The sequence below is a fragment of the Ruditapes philippinarum genome, unplaced genomic scaffold (assembly GCF_026571515.1).
Source record: "Ruditapes philippinarum isolate M1 unplaced genomic scaffold, ASM2657151v2 ctg392_1_1_1_1, whole genome shotgun sequence".
Taxonomy (NCBI): Eukaryota; Metazoa; Mollusca; class Bivalvia; order Venerida; family Veneridae; genus Ruditapes; species Ruditapes philippinarum.
In genome coordinates, this window is record NW_026856686.1 from 181655 (window position 1) to 209303 (window position 27649).

General features: G+C 32.7%; 1 protein-coding gene across 2 annotated transcripts in view; it reads left to right on the top strand.

Annotated features, from left to right (window-relative positions):
* Window positions 1-24512, top strand: part of LOC132747343 (AT-rich interactive domain-containing protein 2-like) — a 35911-nt gene extending 11399 nt beyond the window's left edge. The window contains exons 3-20 of one of the 2 annotated variants that reach the window (XM_060736691.1): window positions 539-636; window positions 3000-3154; window positions 3374-3592; window positions 3844-3911; window positions 4437-4503; window positions 5094-5173; window positions 6758-6834; window positions 7537-7715; window positions 8235-8444; window positions 8904-9128; window positions 9468-9555; window positions 10100-10234; window positions 10731-10849; window positions 13403-16493; window positions 17471-17606; window positions 18133-18306; window positions 19103-19194; window positions 19692-24512. In XM_060736691.1, coding sequence (XP_060592674.1) covers window positions 539-636; window positions 3000-3154; window positions 3374-3592; window positions 3844-3911; window positions 4437-4503; window positions 5094-5173; window positions 6758-6834; window positions 7537-7715; window positions 8235-8444; window positions 8904-9128; window positions 9468-9555; window positions 10100-10234; window positions 10731-10849; window positions 13403-16493; window positions 17471-17606; window positions 18133-18306; window positions 19103-19194; window positions 19692-19797 — 5319 coding nt within the window. In that variant the 3' untranslated portion in view covers window positions 19798-24512. Of the gene's footprint in view, window positions 1-538; window positions 637-2999; window positions 3155-3373; window positions 3593-3843; window positions 3912-4436; window positions 4504-5093; window positions 5174-6757; window positions 6835-7536; window positions 7716-8234; window positions 8445-8903; window positions 9129-9467; window positions 9556-10099; window positions 10235-10730; window positions 10850-13225; window positions 16494-17470; window positions 17607-18132; window positions 18307-19102; window positions 19195-19691 lie in introns of both variants that reach the window. The other variant, XM_060736690.1, reaches the window with a different exon arrangement.
* Window positions 24513-27649: the final 3137 nt, after the last annotated feature.

Consider the following 27649-nt stretch of genomic DNA (forward strand, 5'->3'; position numbering starts at 1 on the left):
TTGTAAAAAAATGGTTGATTTTCGCATTGCTTCAAAATTGCTATTTGTGTAGCTATCACCTGATTATTTTAAGTTTTTTTATGTGCAGGTGCCAGGTAAACAATGGTTTTTAATTTGTTTTGGAAAATTTGATTCCTTTAAAGTTTTTTAATTCTTACAATTATAGCATAATAGCTGAATGGTTTAACCCTTGGCTTAGCCAGTTGGCATTCACTGATCCTACCCTTGCAACAACTGCACTGTATGCTATTCAGTCAGTACTTTGAAAAATTCCTTAAAATGACAAATGGTTTTGTCTAGATTGAAAGATGGATAGGTCCATTTCTGATGATTAGGATATTTAGGAGGTTAAATGTTAAAGTTATACTAATGTAGGCATATATTTCGTGGTAAGAAAACTCTATCTATATAGGTATTTGATAACATAATTATGTACTCTATTACAATCAGGTAAGTTAAATACTAGTTCATTTAATGTTAAGAAAATTTGTAATACACTTGAAAAGAAAATATATAAATGTTTGCTCTTTATTTTCAGGTAACAGAAAATGAACATTGGACAGATGTGTTAGAAGAGCTTGGACTCCCTGTAGCATGTTTAAATGTAGACCAAGCCCTCAAATTTATTTATATCAGGTATGGACAATGTAAGAGGAGCTTTGACTTAGTTTTTCATGTGTAATTGGTGAATGGTTTGAGTATAATGTTTTCTCATATGGCACAAGTAATGGTGAGATCTAGAAAGCGGACTTGAGAATGGTTGAAATAAGTTAATATTTGTATAATGTTTAAAACACGGAAGAAAATTTAAAACAACCTCTTGTACCTTTTTCATCTCACATAATTATACTAGTTTGCAAAAAGTTTTATAACTGCCAATTTAAAGCAATATGTTTTGTAGCAATTATATTGCAAATTTAATAAGTGCAACAGGCTTTATAAGTAAATTACTCTGACATCAGTGATAATGGAAAACATGTTGCCTACAAGTACGTATTGAATTATACCTAAGTTTATAATTTTATTGACGAACCCTCTGAAAAAAGGAATCTAAAGTGTAATAAAACTGTAGTTGAAGAGGAATGTTCAAACTTTTGATGTCTTTGTCATGCAAAACTAGCCGTAGAAAAGTCCTTAATAGTCTAATGTTAAATTATAAATTATGTTTACATTATCATGAATAATGTTTGCATATCGTGATTTATCGTTTTCTTCAAGGTTATAAACAGCTTGAAATATGAATAACATTTTTTTTTGATAATTGCCTACAATGATGTTTTTGCTATGGTAATGGTATTAAGAATATAATTTGTTTATTAAACCTGACACTTTTATATGCAAACTCAAGTCAGTTAAATGACTCGAGGAAGATTGGCTGTTCTAGTTCCCCATTATCCATTTAGTTTTATCCTGGCTTTATGCCTTGAGGGGCAATACTAGTCTTGCGCTTTTCCATCTGCAGTAAAGTTGAAAAAATCACCACCATATAAGAACTTTATAGAGTTGTGACTTAACAACCCAACCAATCAAAGAATATGGGCCAATTTAGTTAAAGCTGCCATTGTTTTCAGTACTTTGCAATATAGACATGTAATTCTGTAACCCTTGGCCTGCTGGCAGCTACAAATTCTACCCATACAACCAGTGCAGACCAAGATCAGTCGTCCATGACGTGCTGTCAAATCATAGTCTGCACTAGTTGCTATTAAGTCAGTACAAAAATTGCGTTTGAAATTTTCTCTAAAAGCAATGAATGGCTTGGTCCAGATTGCAAGAGTGACAAGTCTGTTATTGATAATTCAATTTAGTGTTGTACCGGTTAAGAGCAAGCAGTGCTAATGAGTGATTGGTCTATGCCATCAGGTAAGGGCATTCAGTATGCTAGTATAAACTTCCGTCTGTTTTCTTGTTGGGATGCTGTTTTATGAACAATTCTTATGAAATATTTTTTATTAAAACAATATTGGTTGAATTTTTATGGTTTTGAAGCAGTTTTAACATAAAATGTCTCTGTTCTTTATCACACATGAATATTGTATGTAAACAGAACAAAATGTTCCTACAAGTCTGCTATGTTAAGCTGAGTCTATGATCAACATTAATTATTTCCTTTAAACATTTATTCATCACACAATTTATGGCTTTTATAGAATCGTTATATAGGAGTGAGATTCATGAAGTAACTGCTTTAGATATAAGTCGTTAAAATTAATACTCAGACAAGAAATTATTAGAAAGTTCTAGGATCTCTGTACGTGAAAAGTGAATTTGCAATAAGCTGGCATTGTAGAGATAATTGAAATGTATAACATAACTAGGAGAAAATCAATTCTGCCTCATTAAAACTTTAGGCATTCTTAAGAAGCTGTATGGGCTTATTTTGACGATCATTCCTGATAAAAGCTTAAGGTCTTCAGATTAGGAAGATCTTTTTATAAAGATATATTGGCAAGACTTGATTATTTTACGACTAGATAAAACGCAAACTGAAAGAACAATGAAAGTGATATCTCTAAGGGCACATTATGGAATATTTGCCAATATTATTTATACATCAGATAATACTTAGAATGCTTGTTTCATATTACTTGTAAAACTGTTATTAACACAATTTATTGACTGCTTGATTGTTATTGTTATTAATGTTTTTGTGTATCGAATAGTCCTTTCCTTTCTCAGTGGAAGTAAAAAGTTTTAAGGATGGAATCATTTTATGAACAGGAAGAAAGTCACAACAGGTTAATCTTTCAAAAATCCTTGATCTGTTTCCTTTACCATCCTTTGCTGTTTCTTGCATATTTTCACCTGCTAAGCTCAATAAGGAGAGGATTTGATTTGTAACCCAGGAGATGCTGGTTCAATCCTCCAGCTAGGCAAAATTTACAGACATTTAGTCTAATGGTCATTTATCTCTCAATGCTGTCTCAGACCTCCTTTATTATTTTTCTTGTTGGAAAAGAATGCAAATAGGAATAAATTATTGTCTTCATTAATTTCAGATATCTAAATATATATGAACAAATACATTTTCTTGGCGAGGATCCAAAAACAGTGGACACAAGACGAGATGATGAAGGTCCAATTAGAAAGAAGCATTGTGGGTCACAATATAATGTTCCTCTTACATATAACCATGCCCAGCATGACGTGGCTGGTAAGTGAAATATATAAAAGAATTGTTGTTGATACTCAATTTTCATGAAATAATAACAACTTTCAGATAATTGATATTATTTTATTTGTTAAGTTAGCAAAATTAAAGAAAAGTTTTGATGAAAGTAAAAAATGAGCACTGATATTAGATTATGACTTTACGTATTTTCCTGAAGAACTGAAATGTATGATGCTAACATAAAAATTATTTTATTTTCAGGAAATCTTCGTGCTGGGTTTGGATTATGTACAAAATATGCTAAACACAGCGACTATGACAAATTGGAGAAGGCACTGCTGTCAGGGCTGCCTAATGAAGTTGACTTTGTTATCAATGTTTGCACATTATTATCTAACGAGAGCAAACATACACTACGTCTTGATAAATGTGCTGTACTCACAGAGCTTTTACTGGCTCATATTGGAATATTTAATAAAGGTTTGTAGGCTTCTTTTTCTATATTATTTTTCTGTTGAGTTGTTATAGGTAAAAATTTTAGATACTAAGTGACAGTCCTGTGTCTCTTTAATATTTTATAAAATTTGAGGGAGCTTGCACTTGAAATATTACTGTATATAGTGCTGTAGTATTTACCAATAATGTAATTTAGCTTTTGTTGTTGAATTCACATTATGCAAAATTCTTCTTTTAGCTCTTATTTCAAAATGGTTTTTGTTGGGTTTTTTCAGGGGACCTAGCTATGGAAAAGTTATATGAGAACGGATGGAGGAAAAATTCAGATAGAGATTTTATAAGGGTAAGCCTACATTTCCAAACCTTTTACTTGCTAATCTCCTGCTTATAAAAGTAATGTTTAATTCTGTGAAAACAAACATCTAATTCCTTTGCAATATTTGAAAAAGAATGCTGCTTATGTTTTGGATTTATCAAAGCCTTTTGATGAATTTGTCTTGCAAAAACACTGGGTCTCTGTATAATGCCTTGAATGATGTAAAGTTATAGCAAATTATTCTATATTCTTATAGCGTTGTAGCAAAGATTTGACTGTCTATATAGTATTAAATACATCTAAATCATGAATGTAAAAAATTGAAATATTTCCTAACAACATAAATTAACTGCTGTTTTTATTACATTTTAATCATGTGCCAAATGCTTTATTAGAAAGCAATATTTCAATTTAGGTACTTTGTGATGATTTTTATCAAAATACAAACAAGATATTATAGTGGTCATAGACAGCCTAATAAAGCTTTATACAGTTTTATCCTATGTTTTATTTTGATTAACTGTAATGATGAAGTTAATAATTTCTTTTCAGTTTTGGTTTGATACAGTCACTGATGTGGAAGCTAGGGATTTGATCTCATTTACTCGTAAAGATTCCAGTAAGTTGAAACCTTAGCTTTGATAAATCATTCACTGTTATAACATTAGTTGATTCATGACATAAGGGAAATTATTAGAAAGCCTGGAAGTGAAAATTAGTTTTCTCTTAAGCAGTGTATGTAAAGCTATTTAATGATTTTTGAAATAAGCTCACTTAGTGTAATTCTTTGTTAACCTTTTCTTCTGTGTTAAACTTTATGTTATAATAACACTGGAAACATAAAACGTTATTTTAATGTAACCCAATTTTACAAATATTTGTTTGGAAATAAGATGATTTTTTTCCCTAGGCTTAAAATATCCAAACTGAAGAAGAAAAAAAACTGTTAATCTATTTATGAAAAGATAGCTTGCAACTTTTTATCCCTAACCTAGGCTTCATTTTATTTATTTCGTTCTTTTAAAATGTTAAGAACTTTAGAAATATGTTGATTGCAACCAAAATTACAAAAAAAAAATACCATAATTGTACATTTAAGTCAAGAAAGTTAACTTAGAAATAAAAATTTGTCTGAAATTTACTTCTTTAATTTACTCATAGCAGTCCTAATTAAGCAACATTTTATAAATGCAAATAATCATTTTGTAGGAAATTTAACTGGAAAGGAAGTGCTACAACTTGGTAGGAATTTGGGAGTAGAAGACAAAGAGGGCATTAGAATTACACAGGTATGTAACTAGTTTGTGTCAGGGATTTATATTACTTATAATGAGACACTTTGACTTAAACTGGAAAGCTATCGGAGTGTCATAGCCACAGAGTTAAGACTGAATCTTATTTGTATCTGATAAATGAATAATCTTTTATGAAGTGACCTGACCAAAAATGCAAGCAAAATGTTTATTGCAGATCATTTCAGATCAGTTAGAATATTGAATTATTTTGAAAATGAATATTCATAAGATTTATACTGTGACTTTCCTAGGATATGCAGAAATGGGCCGTGTCATAATGTCATAACCAACATAATGGGTTTGCGACCAGTATGGATCCAGACCAGCTTGCCTGGATCCATGCTGGTCGCAAACGCACTATGTTGGTTTTGTCGTGACACGGCTCGAATAAATTTCATATTTTTCTAATCATTGCAGTTATGATTTTGTGTGATTTGTGTTTCAAAGTTTCAACTTATTATATGTAAAGAAATCATTTTGAGATATAGCTACTTCTGTGAACGCTGACACTTTAGTTTAGTCATCTTGTGTATTAATATTAAATTTTACTTTCTTTACAAATATCTGTGAATACTGTATATAGAAACAAATATTGATGAACAGCTATTTCTTAGATCTGTTGGCATGTTTAAGATTATATTAATTGCTATTACAGATTGCCATATATATTATAAATATTATATTCGGCATTTAACTTATTGCCATTTTAAGATATTGCTGTAAATCACCTAATATATTTTAAACTGACTGACAGTTAGAGAATGTTTAATGACAAGTTTACCGTATGGTTTACGAGTTATGGAGATTTTTCTAAAGACAAACTTGGCTATTAGAAGGGCTCTTTTTCAGAAATGGGAAACTCTAATTATTCTATTATATAATCATTATGAACTAATGTTTTCCTATAGAATTTTTTTAAGAAACAAATAATAGCATTCAGCTAACAAATGACACAGCAAAATTATTGTTTCTACTCAAAATGTTTGAAATATGTATATAAATGTTACCCTACCCCACCCATTTTAAGAAGTTGTTTGTTCATTTTTCTACTTGGAGGGCCTTATTCAAAATATCCCTAAAATTTACTCAAATCAGGGGCTGTTTTCAAAGTTTGCACAAATTTTTAAACAGGTATATTTGTTGCGCTTGTCAAATATAAAATACTTTTACCGTCTAGTTTTTATTTTATTAGACTTTGAAAATACAAGGTACCATATTTGATAATAAATTTGACACAATTTAGCCAATAAATACCAATAATAATTTTATAATTGAGATAAAACACTTTTTTCTTATCAAGAGTGATCTGAGAGACACAAATAATGTTCAAAGAAATAAAAAGAAAGAAAAAAAAATTGCCTCTTCCGGGGCTTGAACCCGCGCCCCTCAGTTTCAATGCAGTTGACAGTAGTTCTAGCCTATTTGAGTACTCTTCAAAGTGGAGGTAATGCATTAGGTGGGTCATACCTTAACTTATTGCCATTTTAAGATATTGCTGTAAATCACCTAATATATTTAAACTGACTGACAGTTAAGAGTTTAATTTTAATGACGTTTTTTTTTTCCTATCTGTTATAGATTGCTATCATCATAAGAAATCTGTCTTTTGATGCAGACAATATGAAGTTTCTAGCAACCAACGATCTTGTTTTCAGGTAAGTTTTGGTTTCCATGACAAAGTTTAACATATGAAAATTACAAAACCAATAATTCTTATTTTAAAATAAACTTGATTGAATATTTTTTTGTGTGTCTTGTTACCAGATTTATTAAGTAATAATGGAGCTTGGATATTGTGACATTTGAATAACTTTGACAAAAATGTAACTATATAATGTTGTTGTTATAAGTATCTTGTCAGAGTTTTATGTTTGATGCCAGATATTATACTATTCCTTGAAGTATTAAGAAACTATATATATATATATGTAATTTTTCAACAGTTACATGCAGATATCTAAATTATATAATGGATTTGCCTATCCCTGCTGTCTTTTCAAAAGTTAAGGGATTATAATATCAAGAATTAGAAAATTGAGCTACCAACAGTATAGAGCCTGGTCTTACTTCAGGGGCAAGTCCTTGTTTCCTTGAGCAAGAAACTTTACACTCATTGCTCAGTACTGGTTGGTTCCAGGAACGGATTCGAAAGTGTGTCTATAAGCTTATAGCTTCCTACACAATCGAACTAAAATAAATTCTGTATAAACCAAACTTTAAGGATGCACCGGCTTGCCTGGCTCTATACTGATTGAAAAGGCTAAATTAATTTCTATTTTGGTGGGGTAAGGGGTTATTGTTTATAAATGATTTAATATTTATTCATCACATGTCTTTATGTATATTTCTCCGTACAGGTTCTTGTTACTATGTTTACACTGTACATATGGGTCTTTACGTCAGCTGGCATTAGATACATTGGGCAACCTTTCTGCACAGTTCATACTGGATCCATCAGATTCTTTCAAATCTGAGGCTATTCTATCCCTTGTAGTGAAGTGTATCACATCCTCAGATAAATTTGCTGTAGTTACAGGTATGTTTACACTATTGAAGTTATTGTTGTGTCCACACAACTGCCAGTGCTGTGATGTGTCTTCCATTTTGTTTTCATTTTGAATAAGAGTATTAAATTCTCACTATTGTTGCTGTTCTTGGAATGTGAGGATATCTTTTTTGTTTTCAGTGAAATAATGATATTACAATTTAAGTCTTCCTGTTGTTTGTAAAATATTTTTAAAATAAATCATAGGCCTACATAAGAATTTACGTAATAAGTAAGAATAAGGGGTTAAAAAGAAGGTTTATGGTAGTTAAATTTAAATCCTCATTACCTACCCAAGCTATAACTACGAATTGATATTGGTTACGGTAGCAACTAGATATACAAGTCATTTTAATAAATTAATTGAAATATAATTGACTTAAAGAGCCTATCACAAGTCCATAGCTTTTTCTAGACAAGATTTCAATTATGTACATTTTATTAAAAAGTCAATCCTTTGTATTGATTTAGAACACAAATATGGTATCATGTTCTAACATCTATTTTCAGGGTTGGAGATGGTTAGCAAGTTGAGTAAACAAGAGGAGAATGAATACGTGATCTCAGAACGCCTGGACACAAATATATACGAGGAGATAGCCAAATATTTGACCATATCAGATATACAGTTAATAGTTTACAGTCTAGAAGCTCTGTATCAACTGTCAGAGATTGGCGAGGAAACAAATAGTAAAATTGCTGAAGTTTCAAACACTGTTGGTAAGAGAAATAATATTTTTATATGTTAATTAGGCTGTTATGTTGTATAAAATGAGGTCACATCTGTGTAATTTTATTGGTAAGAATAAAAGAAAACATAATTATGTCTGCATTTTGTTGCCTGATTAACCTAAACCTTGTTGAATTGAAGAACTTTTTTCAGTGATAATTATAAAGGAATAAATTTGTGGATTTTTTTCTTAGATGTTTTGCAAAAAGAAAGTTGATAATCTCCTCAGATATGTTTAGAGAAAGAAGATTTAAAATCAAACTTTAATTATTTTTGTTTTCACTATATACTTGATCTTTTCAAAAATTCACCTTTAGCTATTGAAATTGATGTTTTTCACTCCAAGTTTCTAAAAATGTTTTATTCTAAATTCTTTATATTTTACATAAATTGTGCACTAATGAGGTCAGAGAATTTCATAATCAGACTATTTTACTATCTATTTATAGATACTCTAGTGTCACTGATCACAGTAGAGGCCCAGTCATATGGTCCTAACTCTTTGATTGGTATCAAAGTTGTGGAATATTGTCCGCCTCCACATCTGACGGGAGGAGTCACGGAGGGTGTACCGGCGGCTGTAGGTCCGCCTCCTGGAACAGGAACGCCTCAACCGTCACAAAGTCAACCTCCTGGGCAGCAGGGGTCAATGATACATGCAAGTTCACTGAAAAGTAAGTAAATTCTTTATGCTATAAAATTTCTATAGGACAAAGATTGTAGACCTAACACTTTGTTTACTGTGTTATAGTAATTGACATGTTTTATATATTCAAAATATGACTTGTGGCGAGGATTGTTAGTTAATACTGACCTATTCATATCATATGATGTATTTCTTGCTCATTTCAATGGTGAAAGTATTGCTCGCAATTTGTACTTTAGTGCAGAATTACCATATCATGTATGTAAGTTATGAATCAAATGCGCATTTATGAATTTTATAATTTGTATATAACAATATTTTTATAACAGATCAGATGCTCATAATCAATGTTAATTTGACATTTTAGAAGGTGACTCGTCTGATGATAAGGGAGATAAATCAATACCAGATACTCCTACCGCTCTATCTCCTATGGAAACTACAGCTTGTAACTGGTAAATATTTGTTAGATTATATTATCAATTAAAAATCTAATCAATTCTTTATAAATCTGAGAAAACTTGTCATATTTAAATGTTTAGACATACATGTAGTCTTTTATATATCTGAAATGCTAGAGGTAAGTTAGTTTACAGAGCCGCTGTGGATGTAGGCCGAAAATACATTTAATAAATAAATTAACATAGACCAAACTAAGAAATGTTAAAAAGAAAGATGTCTTTCTTTTTCTTGAAAGAAAATGATGGTGTAAGAATTCAGTAGTCTTTGTTGATATAACGACAACTTTTGATAAAATTTCTTTTGTTATATTCTATACTAGATGATCAAAGTTACAATGAGCAGTGGCCTAGTGGTTAAGATGTCTGTCTTTCAACCAAAGGATCACGGGTTCAAGCCCTACTGTTCTCTCATATGACACTTGTAATGGTTTGTTCCAGTAAGCAAGACTCATAGGTGGTTTAAATATGCAATAAATTATTTTTCACAATTGAGTTTAAATAAATGATGTTTAATCTATTGTTACATTATACAATTCAGGATGAAAGCTAACTATGAAGTGCATGATTCCTCAGTTACAACCCACATATCCATGTACAAAGAGTATCTCAGCTTCTGTAAGAGATTCCAACTTAACCAACCTCTGGCCTCCCAAGATTTCCTCAAGTGTCTCAAGTAAGTCAAAACTTAATTTATAATATTATGTTTTGGTAAAGTTTTAAGTGATGCCAACATTGTTTTGGTAAAAAAAAATGACTATAAAGCTTAAATGGTGGAGTAAGACCTTGGGCGCTCATTTGTCCATTCTTTTAAGTATGATAAGGCACCTGAGAAAAACCACAGACCTTCCACCAATTCATAAATCATATGAATTAGAAATAACAAGTTCAATATGTCCAGGCTCTATACTATTTACTATTTTTGAAATGGGATATCATAAGCAGTAACAAATGACAAATCCAAAAAAAAAAAAAAATGTGTTATTGTTATATCAGGAAATAGTGAGAAAAAGATGTATGTGTGTAATAAACAATCATTATTCATTCAAAATTATATTAAAGGTGCCAGTTGAATTTCCTGAATTTTTGAAAACAAAGTATTACACAAGCAATATATATTGCTATTTATGACTGATTCCTGTTGATTTTGTACTAACATGTGTCTATTTTAGAACGGTATTCCCAAAGACGAGCAGTGCTATGGCAGTCAAAGAGGGTGGAAGCAGGGAGATGTGTGTTTTGGGTGTCAGAAAACGAGCCCAGCAACTTCCTTTCTCTATCTCTTGTCCAGGTATGCACTTCTCATTCAGATACATTTTCTCTTCAGTAAAATGGTATAATTTTGTGGTAAAATACTGTCATTAAACGTAGAATATTAAATTTTAAGAACTTAAAAAATAAGATATATTATTAGTGGTTTAAAAATTAAGATTTAAAGGGAAAATAATGTTCTAGTGCAAAAACATTATTATATTGATTAGTTTGTTTTGAGGCTAACTACAAAAATGTATTTGAATTTATAATTGCCAGATAATCTTGTATTGATTTATTTATAACTCATAGTCCATTTGAATGATTGCCTTAATGCAATTAATTGCCATGGACTTAAAATATATGATAGTAAAATGCTGAGGTGGTTTTCCTGTTGGTTTTGTTGTGGTAAACATATTAAATATATATTCACAAAACATGTTCTAGATATAAAATATTCATTATCTATACTTTGCGGTTACAAAAACGAAAAATGTCAAGTTTAAATGACGATGAATTTGTGTATGGTTGCTTTTTACTATTTTAATATACACAGTACATTTTAACTTTACTCAAATTTACCAAATTACCTAATTGAACATGTCCATCTTTCACTCTGGACAAAACCATTTATTATTTTTAGGGGAAATTTCAAAATATGTACTGACTGAAGGCAAACAGTGCATACCATAATCATACAGCATAAATGTGCCAGATGATCTTGGTCTGCATTGGTTGCATGGCTAGAATCAGTTGCTTTGAGCAGAAATATGAATTCAGAATTTTAGTTCATTTAATTCATTTACAAATCCTGTTTTAGAAAGGATTGCCAAGAAAATTACTTATTCATTGAATATTTTTTTTATCTAGATTTCTAAAGTTTTGTGAATATATTCAAACTTGGCTCTATTGTTGTAGGTCTTTCTTGCATGCATTGTGTGTGATTTTTCACTGTAAATAATTCATGGGATTTTTTTTCAATCAATGAAAACTAATGAATTATTTATTGCATGTTCCTGGTAAATATTGTTGCAGAATAATGACATTGAAAAGCCTCTGCATGTATTTGGGATTCTAAATTACATGACTGACGAAACAATTAAAAAAAAAAAAAAAAAAAAAGAACTAAAAAAACAAAGGAAATAAATTAAGCTTTATGATTATATTCAAGAAATAATTGATTTCAATTTTAATCTTTTTTTAAATGGCTGTAACAGAAAAGGTCTGCAAAAATTCAAAGGAAGAAAACAGAAAAGAGAATTTAGGCATTTTCTGAACATATTTGTACGGACTTAATTTAAGGACTATTGTTTTGTGGTATAAATGATTACATTAGAAGTTGGTTGTATACAGAGAGGCATTTTAATTGACATTAGTAGGTTCTTAATATTAAATGTGGTTGATTATTACAATACAGTCAAATTTTAGATGATGCTCAAAATTTATAATTAAAATCGTAATTTTATTTTCTTTGACCGTTAATATGCTAAATATCTTAAACTTGAATAAGATAAGGACTTTTTAAAGCGCAGTATTTACTCTTCAAAGTAACAGAAAATGAAAAAAGTGAGAGAAGTGAATTCAAGATGTAGTCATCGGGTAGTTGACAAGTTCCCTGCAGAATTTTGAACCGTCAATTAGAAGTGTTACAATCTGAAGAAGAAAAAACAACACAAAACTATATTTAAATAATGAAATGCTAAAATTTGGCAGACTAGAGAATAGAGTCTTATTAGACTTTGTAACTGCATTGGCCTAATAATTTGCCTCAAACACCTGGAAGAATTGGTGGTTGCTATGAATAAGTTAGAATGAGTGGGGTTTTATTTTAATACTTGTCCAAGTCTTGATTTAATAAAACAAGCAGAATGAGTTTCAGTTTGAACCGTTTCAAATGATTAAGACTGTTGTTTTGCTTAGAAAGTAAGAGACTGTAGATAGTTACATGAGGGATAATTGAATTATTATAGTTGTTTAATTATTGTATTGCTGTGCTAATTGTTTGTAGGTAAGTTTTATATAAATGCTGGTACAATGAGCTTCCTTTAAAGGAGAGAAGAACAATTACAAGTGAAGATTGATTCTATGATCAGAATTATTAACTCAATTTCTTTGGATATTTTATTTCACTGATAATTGAAACTGCCTACTAAAAACTTTGCAAAGATTTCCTGCAAGTTATTTACAAATAAATGTTAGGTAAACCATTTAAAATACCAAAATCAGTAAAAAAATATCAGTAGTACAGAAAATTCCTGTTATTTTTAATGTCATTTACAAGTAAACTATTATAAAAATGAATCTCATTGTATGCGCTGAGGAGCTGTTTTGATTGAAGTTTGTTAGTGTTTTTCTTTTTGTTTTATTTTGTTGCCTGGATGTTGTGCTAGAGTGTGTTTCTTTGCTATGATTTCAGTTACAAAACCTGCCTGTAGTGTGAGTATACCTCCCAGTATCCCCTCAGTTAGACCTCTCAGCAGTGCTATACGCTCACCTAACCTGGCTCAACGGCTGGCTTCACCTCTGCCTAGGCCAGTAATGTCAATGCCAGTTAGACCCCCTGTTATGCCACGACCTCCACTCTTTAACCCAGGTGTTCCAGGGCAGCAGACAGTGCAGAGACCAGTGAACCCGTTAACAGCACCTGTACAGAATATCTCCAGCAATACCATTACTATGCCGACATATGCCAACACAGGTGGAATTCTTGCACAAGGATTTGTCTCAAGCCAAGAGAGTAGTTGTGTAACCAGCACTGTTGTGAATACACCCCCATCTTCTAAATCAAAGCCAGTAGTTGTTAAGCGTAAGGGAAGCAGCAAGAAAAATGCTCCAATATTACCACGACCTGAACAGAATGCTTCAGGCAATCTACCGAATATTGTACCAAGAATAACGCCTAGTAATATTAATCAGCAAACAGTAGTTCAGCAACCAGTTATACAAAATGTTCAGTTCACTACTCAAGATGTAGTGTACCAGACAGTTGACGCACAAAATCCCGAAGCAAAAGTTATGGTGAAAACATTATTAGCTAAGAAAATACGTCAGGGTAATGTTATAATTCAACAACCTGTTCAGGGAATGATGAATGTTGATTTAAGTGGCGCAGGAGATGGTCAGACTATTCAATACCAAACAGGATTTCCACAGTCCCAAACTACGTACATTCAGTATGCTGCACCTAGCAGTACAATACAGACTGGTGGTCAAACTTTCATTCAGTCTCAGCCCACATCCCAAGTTCAAACCTACGTGGTTCAGCCTGGTGATGTTTACGTTCAAGGTCAGATACCAGCTTCTAGTCTTAATACACAAATGGTAGCTCAACAAGCACCTATGATGGTTGCACCTCAACAGCAAATCCTTACTCAGTCACAGGGTATGGTTTCCCAGCAACAAATGGTGGTAAATTCACAGCAACCAGTGTTTGTTTCACAGCATCAATTTATGACACAGCAGCCACTCATTCAGTCTCAATCCATGCCGAATCCTCAGTTTGTAACACAGCAAGTCGTGGTACAACCACAGATGACAGCTGATTTGCAGACATCTCAAATTCCATTACAAATGTCATCATCATCATTATCATCAGCTCCATCAAATATCGCAACTGCATCATTATCGCTATCATCAGTGAATTCATCAACGGGAGCGGTGTATTCTGTTAGTGCTAGTCAGTCAAATGTTAATTACACAGAGACAAATAACTCCACACTGTCAAATGGTCAGCAATCTCTAAATACTGGTATTTTTGAAGATGTTGTCAGTGACGTGCAAAAAGTTGAAAACAATCCAAGTGAAACTGATTCATTGAAACCGTCCAGTGTTGAAAATACAAACAATTCTACCAGTAATTTGGAATCTGAATCAAAACTAGATCTCTCTTCAACTGATGCTGTTGCAGAAATAGAATCTGCAGTAGGATCAATCATGGACGATGGTTCAGAGTCCCAAGATGAGCCTGTAATGATAGAAAATGACGGAAATGAGTTAATGTTTGAGCAAAAATACCAAGTGAATAGTGAGAGAGTTCAGTATGATAATGTAAATAACACTACTGAAGTGTATGAGTCTGACGAAGCTGCCATGGCTGTTGAACAGCTTGAACAAATGGAGCATTCTGGTGAAGTAGATGAAAATGATCTGGTTGAAACTGTTACAAATGAGTGTACTGAAGAATCAATGGATATTAATGAAAGTAATGAAGCAATTGTTGGAAACGATCAAATGTTAAACGATCAAATAACAGATAATGAAGAGTGTGTTTTAAATGGGGATTTTAAAGAAAGTAGTGTAGAGAAAGAGGCATTAGTTTCTGATGCTGAATTGATTGCCAAGTTCAGGTCAGAAACACCAATTAATGTTCCAATAGTATCAGAGAATGGCTTGCTTGAACAGGACTTTGAAGCAAGAATGGCAGTTGAGAATCTCTTAAAAGATGTAGAATTTAAAGTAAGTTCTACAGATGAAGATAGTTTAGAAGGCAATGTGAATGTAATTCTGTGTCAGACTGAAAATCCAAGCTCAGTGAAAACTACAAGTTCAGGTGGTGACAATGAAATTCCGCCGGTTGAAGACAGTGAAGATAGTGTTGTGTCAGAATCTCAAACAATTTCAAAAACTAATGTAGTAAATCATAATGGTCCATCTATCACAGACAAATCATCAGAAAACAATTCTCATGTGTTACAAAATGGCATAGACAATGGCGTGAGTAAACCATTACTGAATGGTGACATAAGTTCTCCTGAGTGTCCTTCAGTGCCTTCCCCTGGGTTAGTAAATGGGGGAGAAACCACAAAACTAGTCAATGGAATAACTGAGGAAGATATTGATACCAAATCTGTTGATAAAATTATCAGAATGAACGGAGTGGTAAATCATAAAGTGTCTCCTGTATCTCCTATAAAACAGGAGGAAACCAAAATTGACTCTGAAAACAATGTTGAGAAAACAGATGAGTCATTAGAACAAACGATATTAAATAAAAGTGAGGATATTTTAGCACAAAGCATGATAGATAGTAATATAGATAAGAATAGTGAAGACAGCAATGATCAGACTGAAAAGTGTGAAAGTGTTTCAAATAAAGATGATAAGACATTGTCTGATGGGGACATTCTGGCACGTAGTATTTTTGAAAATGATATTCAGCCAAGTGACTGTGAAATGCCAGAACCTGAACCAACCAGTGTGACGGCAGTAGTTAAACAAATCATACCAAATACCATGTACGGCAATATAATGACTGTTCAAATTAACAATAATACTATACCCATTACATTTACGAACAATGCCATTATTTCATCCAAAAACTCGTTAGGTAATCAAATTAATGTGTGTAGTTCTCGGCACATCCCGACACCGGAATCAGCGCGGGACGGGGAATTGAGTTGTGATAGCACCACATCATCAACAGCTAATTCAGACTTGAGTTCCGTAGTTAGTGATAAACATTCCATAGCTGTCTCACAGTCAAAAACTAGCCATAAAGACTCCAAGAAATCTCTCGCCAGTCCTAAATCTAGTGATAGTGGTAAAAAGTCGAAAGCGAAGAAGCGTAGTCGGAGCAAATCTGGTGGTAGTGGATCGACTGACTCGCGACCTTCATCTGCTACATCACCAGCTGCTGCTTCATCATCACTGCCAGAGTACATGTGTGAATGGACTCAGTGTAAACAGTAAGTGTCATTTCTTTTACTTAAAACCGAAGGTTCCCCCAGGGACTTTTGTTTCTTTCATACTGTAACCTTAGTGCAGTATTGGGTTAAGTCCTAAATTTAATAGGAGTATTGCACTAAGGTGAGTATATGAGAAAGGTATTCAGCTGAAGTTCGAAAAGTCAGTGGTTTTACTTGGGTGCTTAACCTGTGCCACTTAAAACCGAAACAACTTGGTAAACATGTATTCAAAAATGATTATTTTATATTGTTGTAACATGTAAGGTTTTTTTGTTTTCAAAATCCAATATTGCATTTTTATCTGCAAATATCAAAATACATTTTTGATGTTCATGAATTTGGCAATATTGATATTGATCAATTATGTAAATACTTGTGAATTTTATTATTTTTAAGTGATAGCATTATGAAAAATGTATTTATATCTTGGCCAAGCATAAAGTTTTATTTGCATGTAGTTCTTATAGTTGATGGATTTACATCTGTTGCCAAAATGTTGATGAATATGCTTTTAAAAACTCTAGGGCTTGTTGGTTCAATGCATACTTCATGAACACGTTATGCTTGCAGAGTGGTTATGCTGTCAGCAATGACACTTTTATTTGAAAATAAGTTAAAAAAATAGTTTAAACCATCATTAATAAGTACATAGAATTTGATGAAAAAATGGTTTATATATGAATCTGTTTGTTTCTCTCCTTTTAACCATTAACCTGCTGAAAGTTAAAAGCCCTTGCCACCAGTATAAAACCAGACCAGCCTACACTTCTGTACATGATGATCAGGATCTTATATTATTGGTTGACCAGAATGGAAACTGGACAAGACGATTCAAGAAATTCAGCTGGTTAATGGGTTAAACAAACCATTTCATGTATTTAGACAGTATCATTAGCATGGAATTGAAAATACCATAATTTTGTATAGTTTTTGTACTATATACAAAACATTGTCATAATTTGTTGTGTCTTATTCAGGTGCTTTGACAATGCTCGTAGTGTATTTTATCATGTGTGTAGTACCCATCTGAAGACGGAGTATGATGGGTTGTGTAAATGGGAAGGTTGTGAATCATTAGTCAGGAAAAGATGGTCTCTCTTTACTCATGTACAGGTATGTTTCTGTTTATTTGTTCTTAAAAACTACACTTTCACCAGATTGTCTGATTTTAGGCCACAACAATGGAGTGATTTAATGTTTTGTTGAAATGCTTTGTGATCTTTGCGTATGGATTGGCTGATGTGTAACCTTTTCAACTAAGGGGTTGCAACTGTACAGAATTGTATTGCATTCCTACATACTTAAATATTGTAATTTGACGAATGAACAGATTGACTGTCTGTCATTCAAGGCTTTAAACAGTTGATGGCTGCATGTTTATTATACAAGTAAACTCTGTTAACTGTTTTCAGTAATTTAAAAGGAATAATTTTGACTTAAGTAAACCATAATTTGGTTCTATTCAGTTCTAATCTTTAGCTCAGTTATAAACTATAGACAAATTATGAAATTTAAAAACTTCATATAATACTTAGGGTGATAGTTGACAGTAAAAATTGTTTTTCCCTTAATTTCTAATACTACCATTTTCACTTGTTTTGAACAAGTTTGAATTAAGAATTTTGTATGTTTACTATAGGACCATCATTGTTCAGAAAGTTCTCTTCGGGTGGCTGCTCAGCGCAGATTACAGTCATTCCAGACTGGTCAGAAGATAGCCGCCCCCACCATTCCAGCAATGGTTTATCCTAACGATGCAGCTAATCAGGCCATTAAGAGATTCCTACCTAAACCACCATATCCAGAGTTCTTGGTAAGTTTTGTGAATTCTTCCAGCTGGTATTAATTGTATTAAGTTTTTACAACATGATTAACAACTATGATAGATATGTGTACATGGGCTTCTCCTTCCTTGAATTTAGAACTGTTGATTGTAAGGATTCAAAATGGCAATGTGGCCAAGTGGTCAACACGTCAGACTAGTAATCTAAGGATTGCTGAGCCCATATGTTCAAACCCTGTCAGGGGCAAGCTGTTGTTTCCTTGAGCAAGAAACTTTACATTCATTGTTTAGTAGTGGTTGGTTCCAGGAACGGATTCAAGAGTGTTTCAATAAGCTAATAGCTTCCAACACAATCAAACTAAAATTAATTTGTATAAACGAAAATGATTAAATTTTTGATATATTTAACCAGTCATAGTATAGAGCCTGATGTTACTTTATGGATGTTTAGGCTGGCTTGATTCTGTATTGGTTGGTGCCATGAGCACATCAGGACCATCATTCGCAAGTCTAACATTTAAAATGTTATGTTTATCAATATTTACTGTCTTTTGACTTTGTAACAGATGAAAAGGTCAATTTAGAGCAGTTAATACGTCAAGAATATGTATTTCATTCTGTAATAATCTTTCAAATGTGAGGTTTATTTTGATTGAAAAATGTAAGTTTTAAAAGTAAATGAAAATTGTACATGCCCATAATGATAATAGACAGCTTGTCAAGTGGATCTTGTGACTGAATTATATTAAATTTATGTAGTATATTTTTTGTTAAATTCATTCATGGAAAAAGAATTAAAGCTATGATATATGTTATTGTATTACAGGAAGGAAGAGAAGGGCCAGTCACCAAACATATACGTCTCACCTCAGCTCTTATCCTACGTAACCTGGCTAAATACTCCGCTGCTGGCAGAAGGTAGGCATTTCGTTAATATTGACAGTGATACTAGGTAGTCTTGCTTCAAAACTGATTTAAAATAAGCTACTTTCTAAAGATGATGCAGTACTTTAATCAAAGATAATAGTATTGGTTAGATCTTATTAATAAAATGAAATTTTATTGTATGTTTTGAAAAGCATTGGTTTGTAATGCCCCCAATTGGGGTGATACAGAATAGCCCTTATTCGTGGACTGACAAAACAGTGGAATAAACAGTGGAATGAGGGGGGTATCCATATCTTATGAACACATTTCTAGAGTATTAATATGTCAGTATAACAGGTGTTACAATTTCTGCAGTAAGGTACATAAGATACTTTTGTAACTGTAATAAAATTACAAAATTTGACTTTTAATTCCTTTTCTTCAATACTTCCACAACAGAATGAAATAATGTTTCATTAGACTTTAAGAATGATATGATCATATTTATAACATTCAGTATTTAAGAATATTTTAATTTTTTGTTACAGTTTACTAAAGAAACATGAGCGAGTGATCAGCTATACTTGTATGAGTGCCGTAGAATCGTCAACAGCTCTTGCCAAATGCCTTCACGAGATCGTCAAAGACCAGTGACCTATTCTTGTCTCTAAATAAGACTGTAACCAATGAACGTACGATAATCTCAGCATCAGACTGTGTACCAGTCCGGGATTCTGCCAGAAAGTGACCACAACCAGTCCAAATAACCTATTTTTGGACAATGAAAAACTAGAGTAACAGCTTATAAAGGTGCAGACTAAACAACCAGTAGAAGAACTTAAGTGTAACTGATGTTATGTGAACACTTATCTGTTGTTATGTTTGTCCCTGTAATGTTATAATCCCTGTGGACCAGTGGTGTTGAGAAGTCAGTCAAACTTGGTTCTCTCGTTGTTTTAAACTTACAAAGCCATTCTTAACTTGTGAATCTGTAATAAGTCGAGAAACTACATTCTGTTAAAATGAAAAATTTAAAAGAGCTGTGTCAAAAAGAAATATGGTTTACGCTTTAAATTTTTTAATCTCCTTAAAATACCTCAGTTGATTATGTACAAGCATGTACATTATTTGTATTTAAGTTTGAGATTTCAATTCATAAGATTAACATAATTGATGATAAAAGCAATTTATTATTAACGGGCAAAATATGTTGATATGAAACTCTGCAATTATTTGTGGAGAAATTGTGAGATTCATTGTAGTGGATATGATAGATTTGGGAAGTTAGAAGTCCTACTGTTTAACAAGTGTGACTGTATTGTAGCTTATAGAGATACCAGTCTTAAAGAAATGAGCCGCGTCACGACAAAACCAACAAAGTGCGTTTACGACCAGCATGGATCCAGACCAGCCTGCACATCCGTGCAGTCTGATCAGGATCCATGCTGTTCGCTATCAGTTTCTCTACTTGTAATAGAGTTGGTAAGCGAACAGCATGGATCCTGATCAGACTGCGCAGATGCGCAGGCTGGTCTTGATCCATGCTGGTCGCAAACCCATTATGTTGGTTTTGTCATGACGCGGCTCAAATGGCAACTTGTAGAAGTAGTTGCCACTAAATCTCTAAAAGAGTTAAATGTCAGGTCTACAAACTTATAAGGTTAGGAGGACAGGTCTTTTATCATTTAACATTTTCTCTTGAATTATTTAGTTTCAGAATTGTTGAGAGGTATTTGATAGACAAGTGGTTTATAGGTATATAAGTTCCATTCTGTGTTTAAAGATATTAAACAAAATGCAGAGATTTTTGTAAAGGTATTATCAATGTTTACTGACAGACTACTCTAAGACAGGTGGAAAAGTTTATTTTTGTCCCATACTTTAAAAGTATTATTTTCAAGAAAATGAAGTGGTAGACTATATGTGCTTTGTGAATATTGACTCAAAGATTATAATGTTACCTGATTTACTCCTGAATTTGGTATCAAAGTTTGATGCCATAGAATTCAGTAAGATGAATTGTGCATTATGAAAGTAAGATTTCAAATCAAATATCGAGGTATTATCTGGTAATTTGGTTGTGGTATTTTTTTTTTCATTTTTTTTTTTTTTTTTTTTACTTTTTAAGTTAAAACATGTGCTGAAATTCAGAGGTGCTTTATTTTTATCTACCGCAAAAAAGGGCAAGACTTGATGACAGATGTTGTATTTTTATCATGGTAGGCACTACTAATTCTTAGTACAGCAGTCAGCTTGTCTATATTTCCGCTGGATAAGATAGGTGTAGTTCTAAGCTCAGGTGAATATTTATGAATGGTACATCATGCCGGGAAGCTGGTTTCCATTTCCTGTATTATACTTTCTGAAACTATTAGTTACTATTGATATTGTTTAACCCTTTGTCTGCTGGCAGCAACTTAAGTATTTTATCTGCCTGCACTGCCAGCATTTCCAAGTTGTCTGATCGTTGTCTGCACTGTTTGCTATTCAGTCAGAACTTATTTTGAAATTTTACCTAAAAATGATTAATGGCTTTGTCCAGATTGAATGATGGACAAGTCCATTTTAAGATATTTAGCGTGGTAAAGTTTTAATATTTTCTAAACCCAAATCCTGCTGAAGATAACTAATGGACTTTGTCTGCTCACTTTTCTTGTTTTTGGATCTGCCTCCAGGATTAGGGATTGAATGATTTTAAAATTGAGTGACCAACAGTATACCATTAGGTCAGTTCTGACCAAGGTACATGTTAGGTCATAAACAGATGTCATATGCTGGTGTCATTATTACAGCAAGGCAGGTCAACCCTCAACCTGCGGGAACTGAAGTTGATAGCCCTCCAAGCCGTTTGACCAGGCCTTACACTGTTGGTAGCCAAATTATTGTGATCTTCATTCTGAATTCCCTTAAATATCAATTGGTCTGTTCCAAATTCATAGCTGGACAAGTTCATTACAAAAATGCAGCACCGTGAAGGTATTTTACACAAAAGCTACTCAAAACCATTATTATGTACAGATTTTTTTATATATGAGAATTGTATCTCTGTTGTTTAGTTTATCTTCCCTACTTTGTTAATTATTTATTTTTTTTTTTGCACAATTGTTGAACTACATAATACCCTACAAAAATAATGAAATTGGCTTAGAAAATTTAAGAATTTCATAATTTCTATTTTCTATTGTATAGTTCTCCCTCACAAGTCACGTGGAAGTGTATCATAAATTACTATGGATATTTAACAGTATGATAAAATATTTCTTTAATTTTAATGAAATTCTAAAATGTCTGAAGAAAACAATCCATATTTTATTGAATTAGACAAAAAGTAATGAATTGTTTGCTATATGTTATTATTTATATTTGCTATAGAAAAAGTGGCATTTTAAATAGACTTCATGCTGGTTTTCAGCAGTGTTCAAAGGGAGAGAACTGTGGGTAACTGTTTGGACCAGTAATGAAAATTATAGGTGCAATTATCTCCCTTGTTGATTGCATTAGGTTCTAGAATAGTATCTTTTTCTTTAGTTAACTCGATGTTTTTTCATCAAATAGCATAGAATAGAAATCTGTGAGTGTTTTTTTTTCACACTGATATGGAAAATATTTCCCTGTACACGCTGAGAATATCATAATTTTCACACTTTTCAGTGAGATATATTTCATATCTACTCTAAGCAAATACCCACTCTTAATTAATCAGAGAACTTATAAATGATGCTTTATACTGTAATGCCCAAAGTGTTCAAAATATTTTGTGTAAATGTAAATTTTTGTGTACATTTTATACATATAGTGTTGTAGAGTTGTCAAATATGTATATTTTGTCTTATTTATTATTATCTTGCGAGTGAAGAATACAAAACAAAATGTCCTGATTTTTATATTATAGTTGCTGGAGTGTGTATTGTGAGGAATTAAATGATTCTTGCATAAAGAATGGCCATCAGATGAAATTTAAACTTTTCTGAAATAAACTTGAGCAGTTTCTCTAATGATTTTTATAACGAAACTGAAGAAATGATTAAATATTATTATTCATAGAATTTTCGCAGATATTATGTCACACATCTTAAGTTTTAATTAGGCAAATTTTGAGGGGAAAAAAGAACTTTTTTTTTTTTTTTTAAAGATGATATATTAAAATGGAAATATATTTCAAAGCAAAAAGAGAAGATATTTTTGATAAATAATTGGATTTCTATATACCAATATAACCAGTTAATGTTTGGAAATCCACGATGATTATAATAAACTAAAAGTCTGATAAAGTATGAGTTAGTCAATACATAAATTTATAAATACTGAAGATGCAATTTTTTGAAATACATGTGATGAATGATCAATGAGCTTATATCTATGTTGCTGAAACCAAAAAATGATGATGAGCTATTGCCAACATTATAGCAAGGCCAGCCTGCACATGCGGCCAGCTTTTAATTTTCCTATCTATAATTTATTATCAAAAAAAAAATACTCTGGGCAGTTACAGAAATGGACGCCGGACGTGTCCATGTAAAGATTAATAATTAAGCAGGTTAAAGGTTAAATATTTAATTTTTGAGGAACTAGGCGGGAATTGCAACATTGATAACTGTTTCACAGATTTGTTGGTAAATATTGAATAAATGAAATTCGCAAGATCATTTCATAATCAAAACCAAATATCCTTACTCTTTTCTTTTCTTTTTGTCAGAAATTTCATGAGCTTATTATTTTCTATATTTTTATATTAAAGTGTTAGTAAAAAAAATGATATGAATTTAGTATTGAGGACGGTGCAATACAGAAAAGAAAAAAATATATATATGTTGTTATATGTAGCAATGCATGATGGGATATTGTTTATAGTGCTGACAATGAAGTATATAATGGACGAATGAAATGTTATTCACTGGGTGAAATTTCTGGATTACAGAGGAGAAAATACATTATTTACATTTTAAAATCGTATAAACACAAATTACACAAGTTTGCTTTGTATATTGCTTGAAATAAATGTGCAATTTTTTTATTACCTAAATATAGATTTTAACAAGTCGGGGCCTTTGTACATTTTGTAAATTCCTTTTTTTCCTCTCCTGTTGTCAGAAAGCTGTCTACAGTTCAAAAATGGTAGAATGTTTTGAGAATGTGGAGAAATAAAATTGAGTGCTTGTTGGTGAATATGAATGCATTAATTGTTTATGTGTATCAGAAGTAATGTCATGTTCTCTCAAATATTGTCTGTGTTTACTTAAGATATGATTTATCAAGATGTCATACCATATTTCATTGTTTTATTTCTTGTAGAATAGATGTTATGATGACAAAAATGTTTCTAAATTTAGAAAAATAAACCAATCATTGCATTTACATGAAAACACAAATATTTGTTGTTTTTTGCTGACTATACAAAATGTTGGTGATTGGAACGCCCAAATTAATGGGTACCAACTACCTACCCTGGGCTTATTTTGAGTGTACGCCAAGATGTGGTTTAGGTCAAAGGGATTACTATCAGCAGGGGTTTATGGGAGAGGAAACATGGATAGAAGAGTTTTTCAGTGTTTAAATCTTTTATCGAAATCTGATGACAATTATTTCCGTCTAATGTAATGAATACGACATCAAGTTCTATAAAAACCACAATCGTTTATTTTAAGCTCATCTTTCCTTCGTGGTGAGCTATTGTGATGGCAATGTATCAGTGACCGTCTGTGTTCAGTGTTTGATTCGTTGTTATCCATGCAACCAGTGCAGACCAAGATCAGCTTGCTCATTCGTGCATTGAAGATTATAGCACGGTAATTGTTCAACAACATGTCCTAAACACGCTCCACACTCGGCAGAAACTACAATGCCCGCAGCCTAAATATATATGGAGTGCATCACCTAGGGTATATAAATCATATCCCAAATTTGCCCACATACTAGGTATCACTTTCTTTATTCCGGTATAATATTCCATAGGCAAATACATCTTAAATCATCCGTTATGAGACTTTAAGAGGGGCATTTTTATGCCTCCACAAAGTGGGGAGCATATAGCGTTGCACTTGTCCGTACGTCTGTCCGTCCGTACGTACCGAAATCTTGTGAACGCAACTCGTCTTAAACCGGATGGCAGATTTTGCTTAAACTTCCAGGGATGAACAACCTTAATGTGTAGATGGTAGTAAAGGAAGGAATTTTTGCTGCGACCAAAATAAACAGAATTATGGCCCTTTGTTGATTTTTTCACTATATACCATATATATGTTGTCAGTGGGGGCATCCGTGTCCTTTGTACACAGTTCTAGTTTTAATTAGTGGCAACACCTAATTTTAACCATGATTTGCACGTGAAAGTACATGTACAATATATCATTGGAAAGATTATTAATTTTTCTAACGAACAGTTTTTCCGCACGATTTGCACGTGCAATACAGTTTAATCAGGTCATTTAAAACATTTGGTTTTGTAAACTGGTTGTAAACATGAAAGAGTTGCATTGTCATTTGAGAGAGGAGTAAATAGCTTACTAGTATTGCAAAATTCGTGGGTTGTTGGTAAAAATGCACGTCAGAAATAAAAACGAATATTAATTCAGATTATGGATAAAATGTCCTTCCATATCGTAAGGTGGTTGTTAATGTCTAACGGTGTTTAAAGAAGGTTAGTTTAACTAATGTAAAGGATGATCCCATGGACTGCCAATTTCTGCTACCTCTGAAAAAGACATTGTTCAGCACTGTCAAAGCCATAGTTGATATATAGCGGAGAAGATAAGTGACATATATGGCCTTAATGCGTCATATTTTTTGTATGTGTTTTCCCTCTTGAAAGAAAGGTTAAAGTTAACCAGAAAAAGGAGCGAGTTGAAAAAGCCTCGGCTTTATTGACCAGGTTCAAAAACGCCTGATAGAAATTGTCACAGGGGATGAAACGTAGCTTTATATTTTTGAGCCCGACAAAAGGCGACAATAACTCAGTAACAAAATATGGTTAGTTGAAAACTGCGATTGACGTAGCAGGAGCGTTAAAAGAGTTATGTACTCTCTAATTTTAACAGTGACCCGTGCCGCTGTGCCTAAGAGGGCTAGTGTCTCTGGAACATTATACCGTTTTCACTGCTGTTTTTTATCACTACATTACAAAGAACCCAAGGTCCGGGGTGTGCATGATCAAATTGCTCCATAATAATGCACCTACGCACCGGTAAGCCTTGGCTCAAACTTATTTAGAGGAGCAGAGAATTGAGGTTTGGCTCCATGCCGCTTATAGTCCTGACAAGTCTCTCCTTGTGACTTTTAGTTAAATCCATCCATCAAATCCTGCCTACGCGGTCTCCGGTACGAAACCTGTAATGCCGTCGGAAGCGCTCTCTACCAGTGTATAAACAATATACCCAAAGAACAGTTCAAAAATGCTTTTTTAATGAATTCTGAGGCTGGAAAAGTGTAGAGGTCCATAGTGAATATTTTGAAGGACTATGCTAATCATTTTTCACTTCACAGGAATGGCTTACTTATAAAAACGTATTGCCGTTGCCACTAATTAAAATATGCCCCTCATGCAATGCTAGGTCATACCAATCGTACTCATAGTGTCAGAAGTGCCCCCCAATCTGTGGGACACTTTGTTAAAAAACTGTCCTGAAAAATGTAAAGAGCTTTGATATTTAACATTACCAAAAGTTGCATAATTCATACCCCTGGAAACAAAATTGGACTTGTCCTGGCGGTCATTAAGTTAATATAGATTTATATAGGAAAATAATTCAAAACTTCATGTGATCCAGAGCTAAGATACGGTTTATAGAATTGCCTACTCAGTAGTGAATTTGCCCTGCAAGGGCGTCGCATTGTTTGCAATTTCTATATATACTTACATGGAAAAATACATTAATCTTTTGTGAGGCATCAACGCGAAAGCTTTTGATGTGTATTATTGCCTTGTGAACATCTTCAAAAGACATGTAAAATATGCCCCAAAACCCCACACACCTTGGGTTCATTTAGTTTACATTATACTTACACAGTCAACATTCCCTATAAATCTTTTCATCCAAAAGTACAATACCCAAAGCCCAGATAATTGGCATGTAGCATAACCGTGGGGTCCGCAACGAGTTATTTAAGTATGGTCATATTTAACCCTTGTGATATGACTAAGTGTCACTAGGGTCAAATTTTACCCACTCTCGATAGACACTCCAAGGAAACGCATTTAAATCGTATGGACAACTACAATGTAGCATTTTCTAGCCGACCTCAACAAATACTTCTTAAATGATGCACTTCTGAACAAAAATAACACACACATTGTGATCTTATTACTTGCTTAGAACTGTGTTAAAGAATTGTGACCTCTGGCAATGGATTTCAGGTGAGCGATCTAGGGTCCTCATGGCCATTTTGTTATTAATAGTTCGATAACATAATTTCAACCACTTGGTCGTTCTAGAAAGATATGTTTTCACTATAGACTTGCAAAAAAAATGTATACATAAGAAAACCTAGTACTAGTAATGTGTTTTCCGAC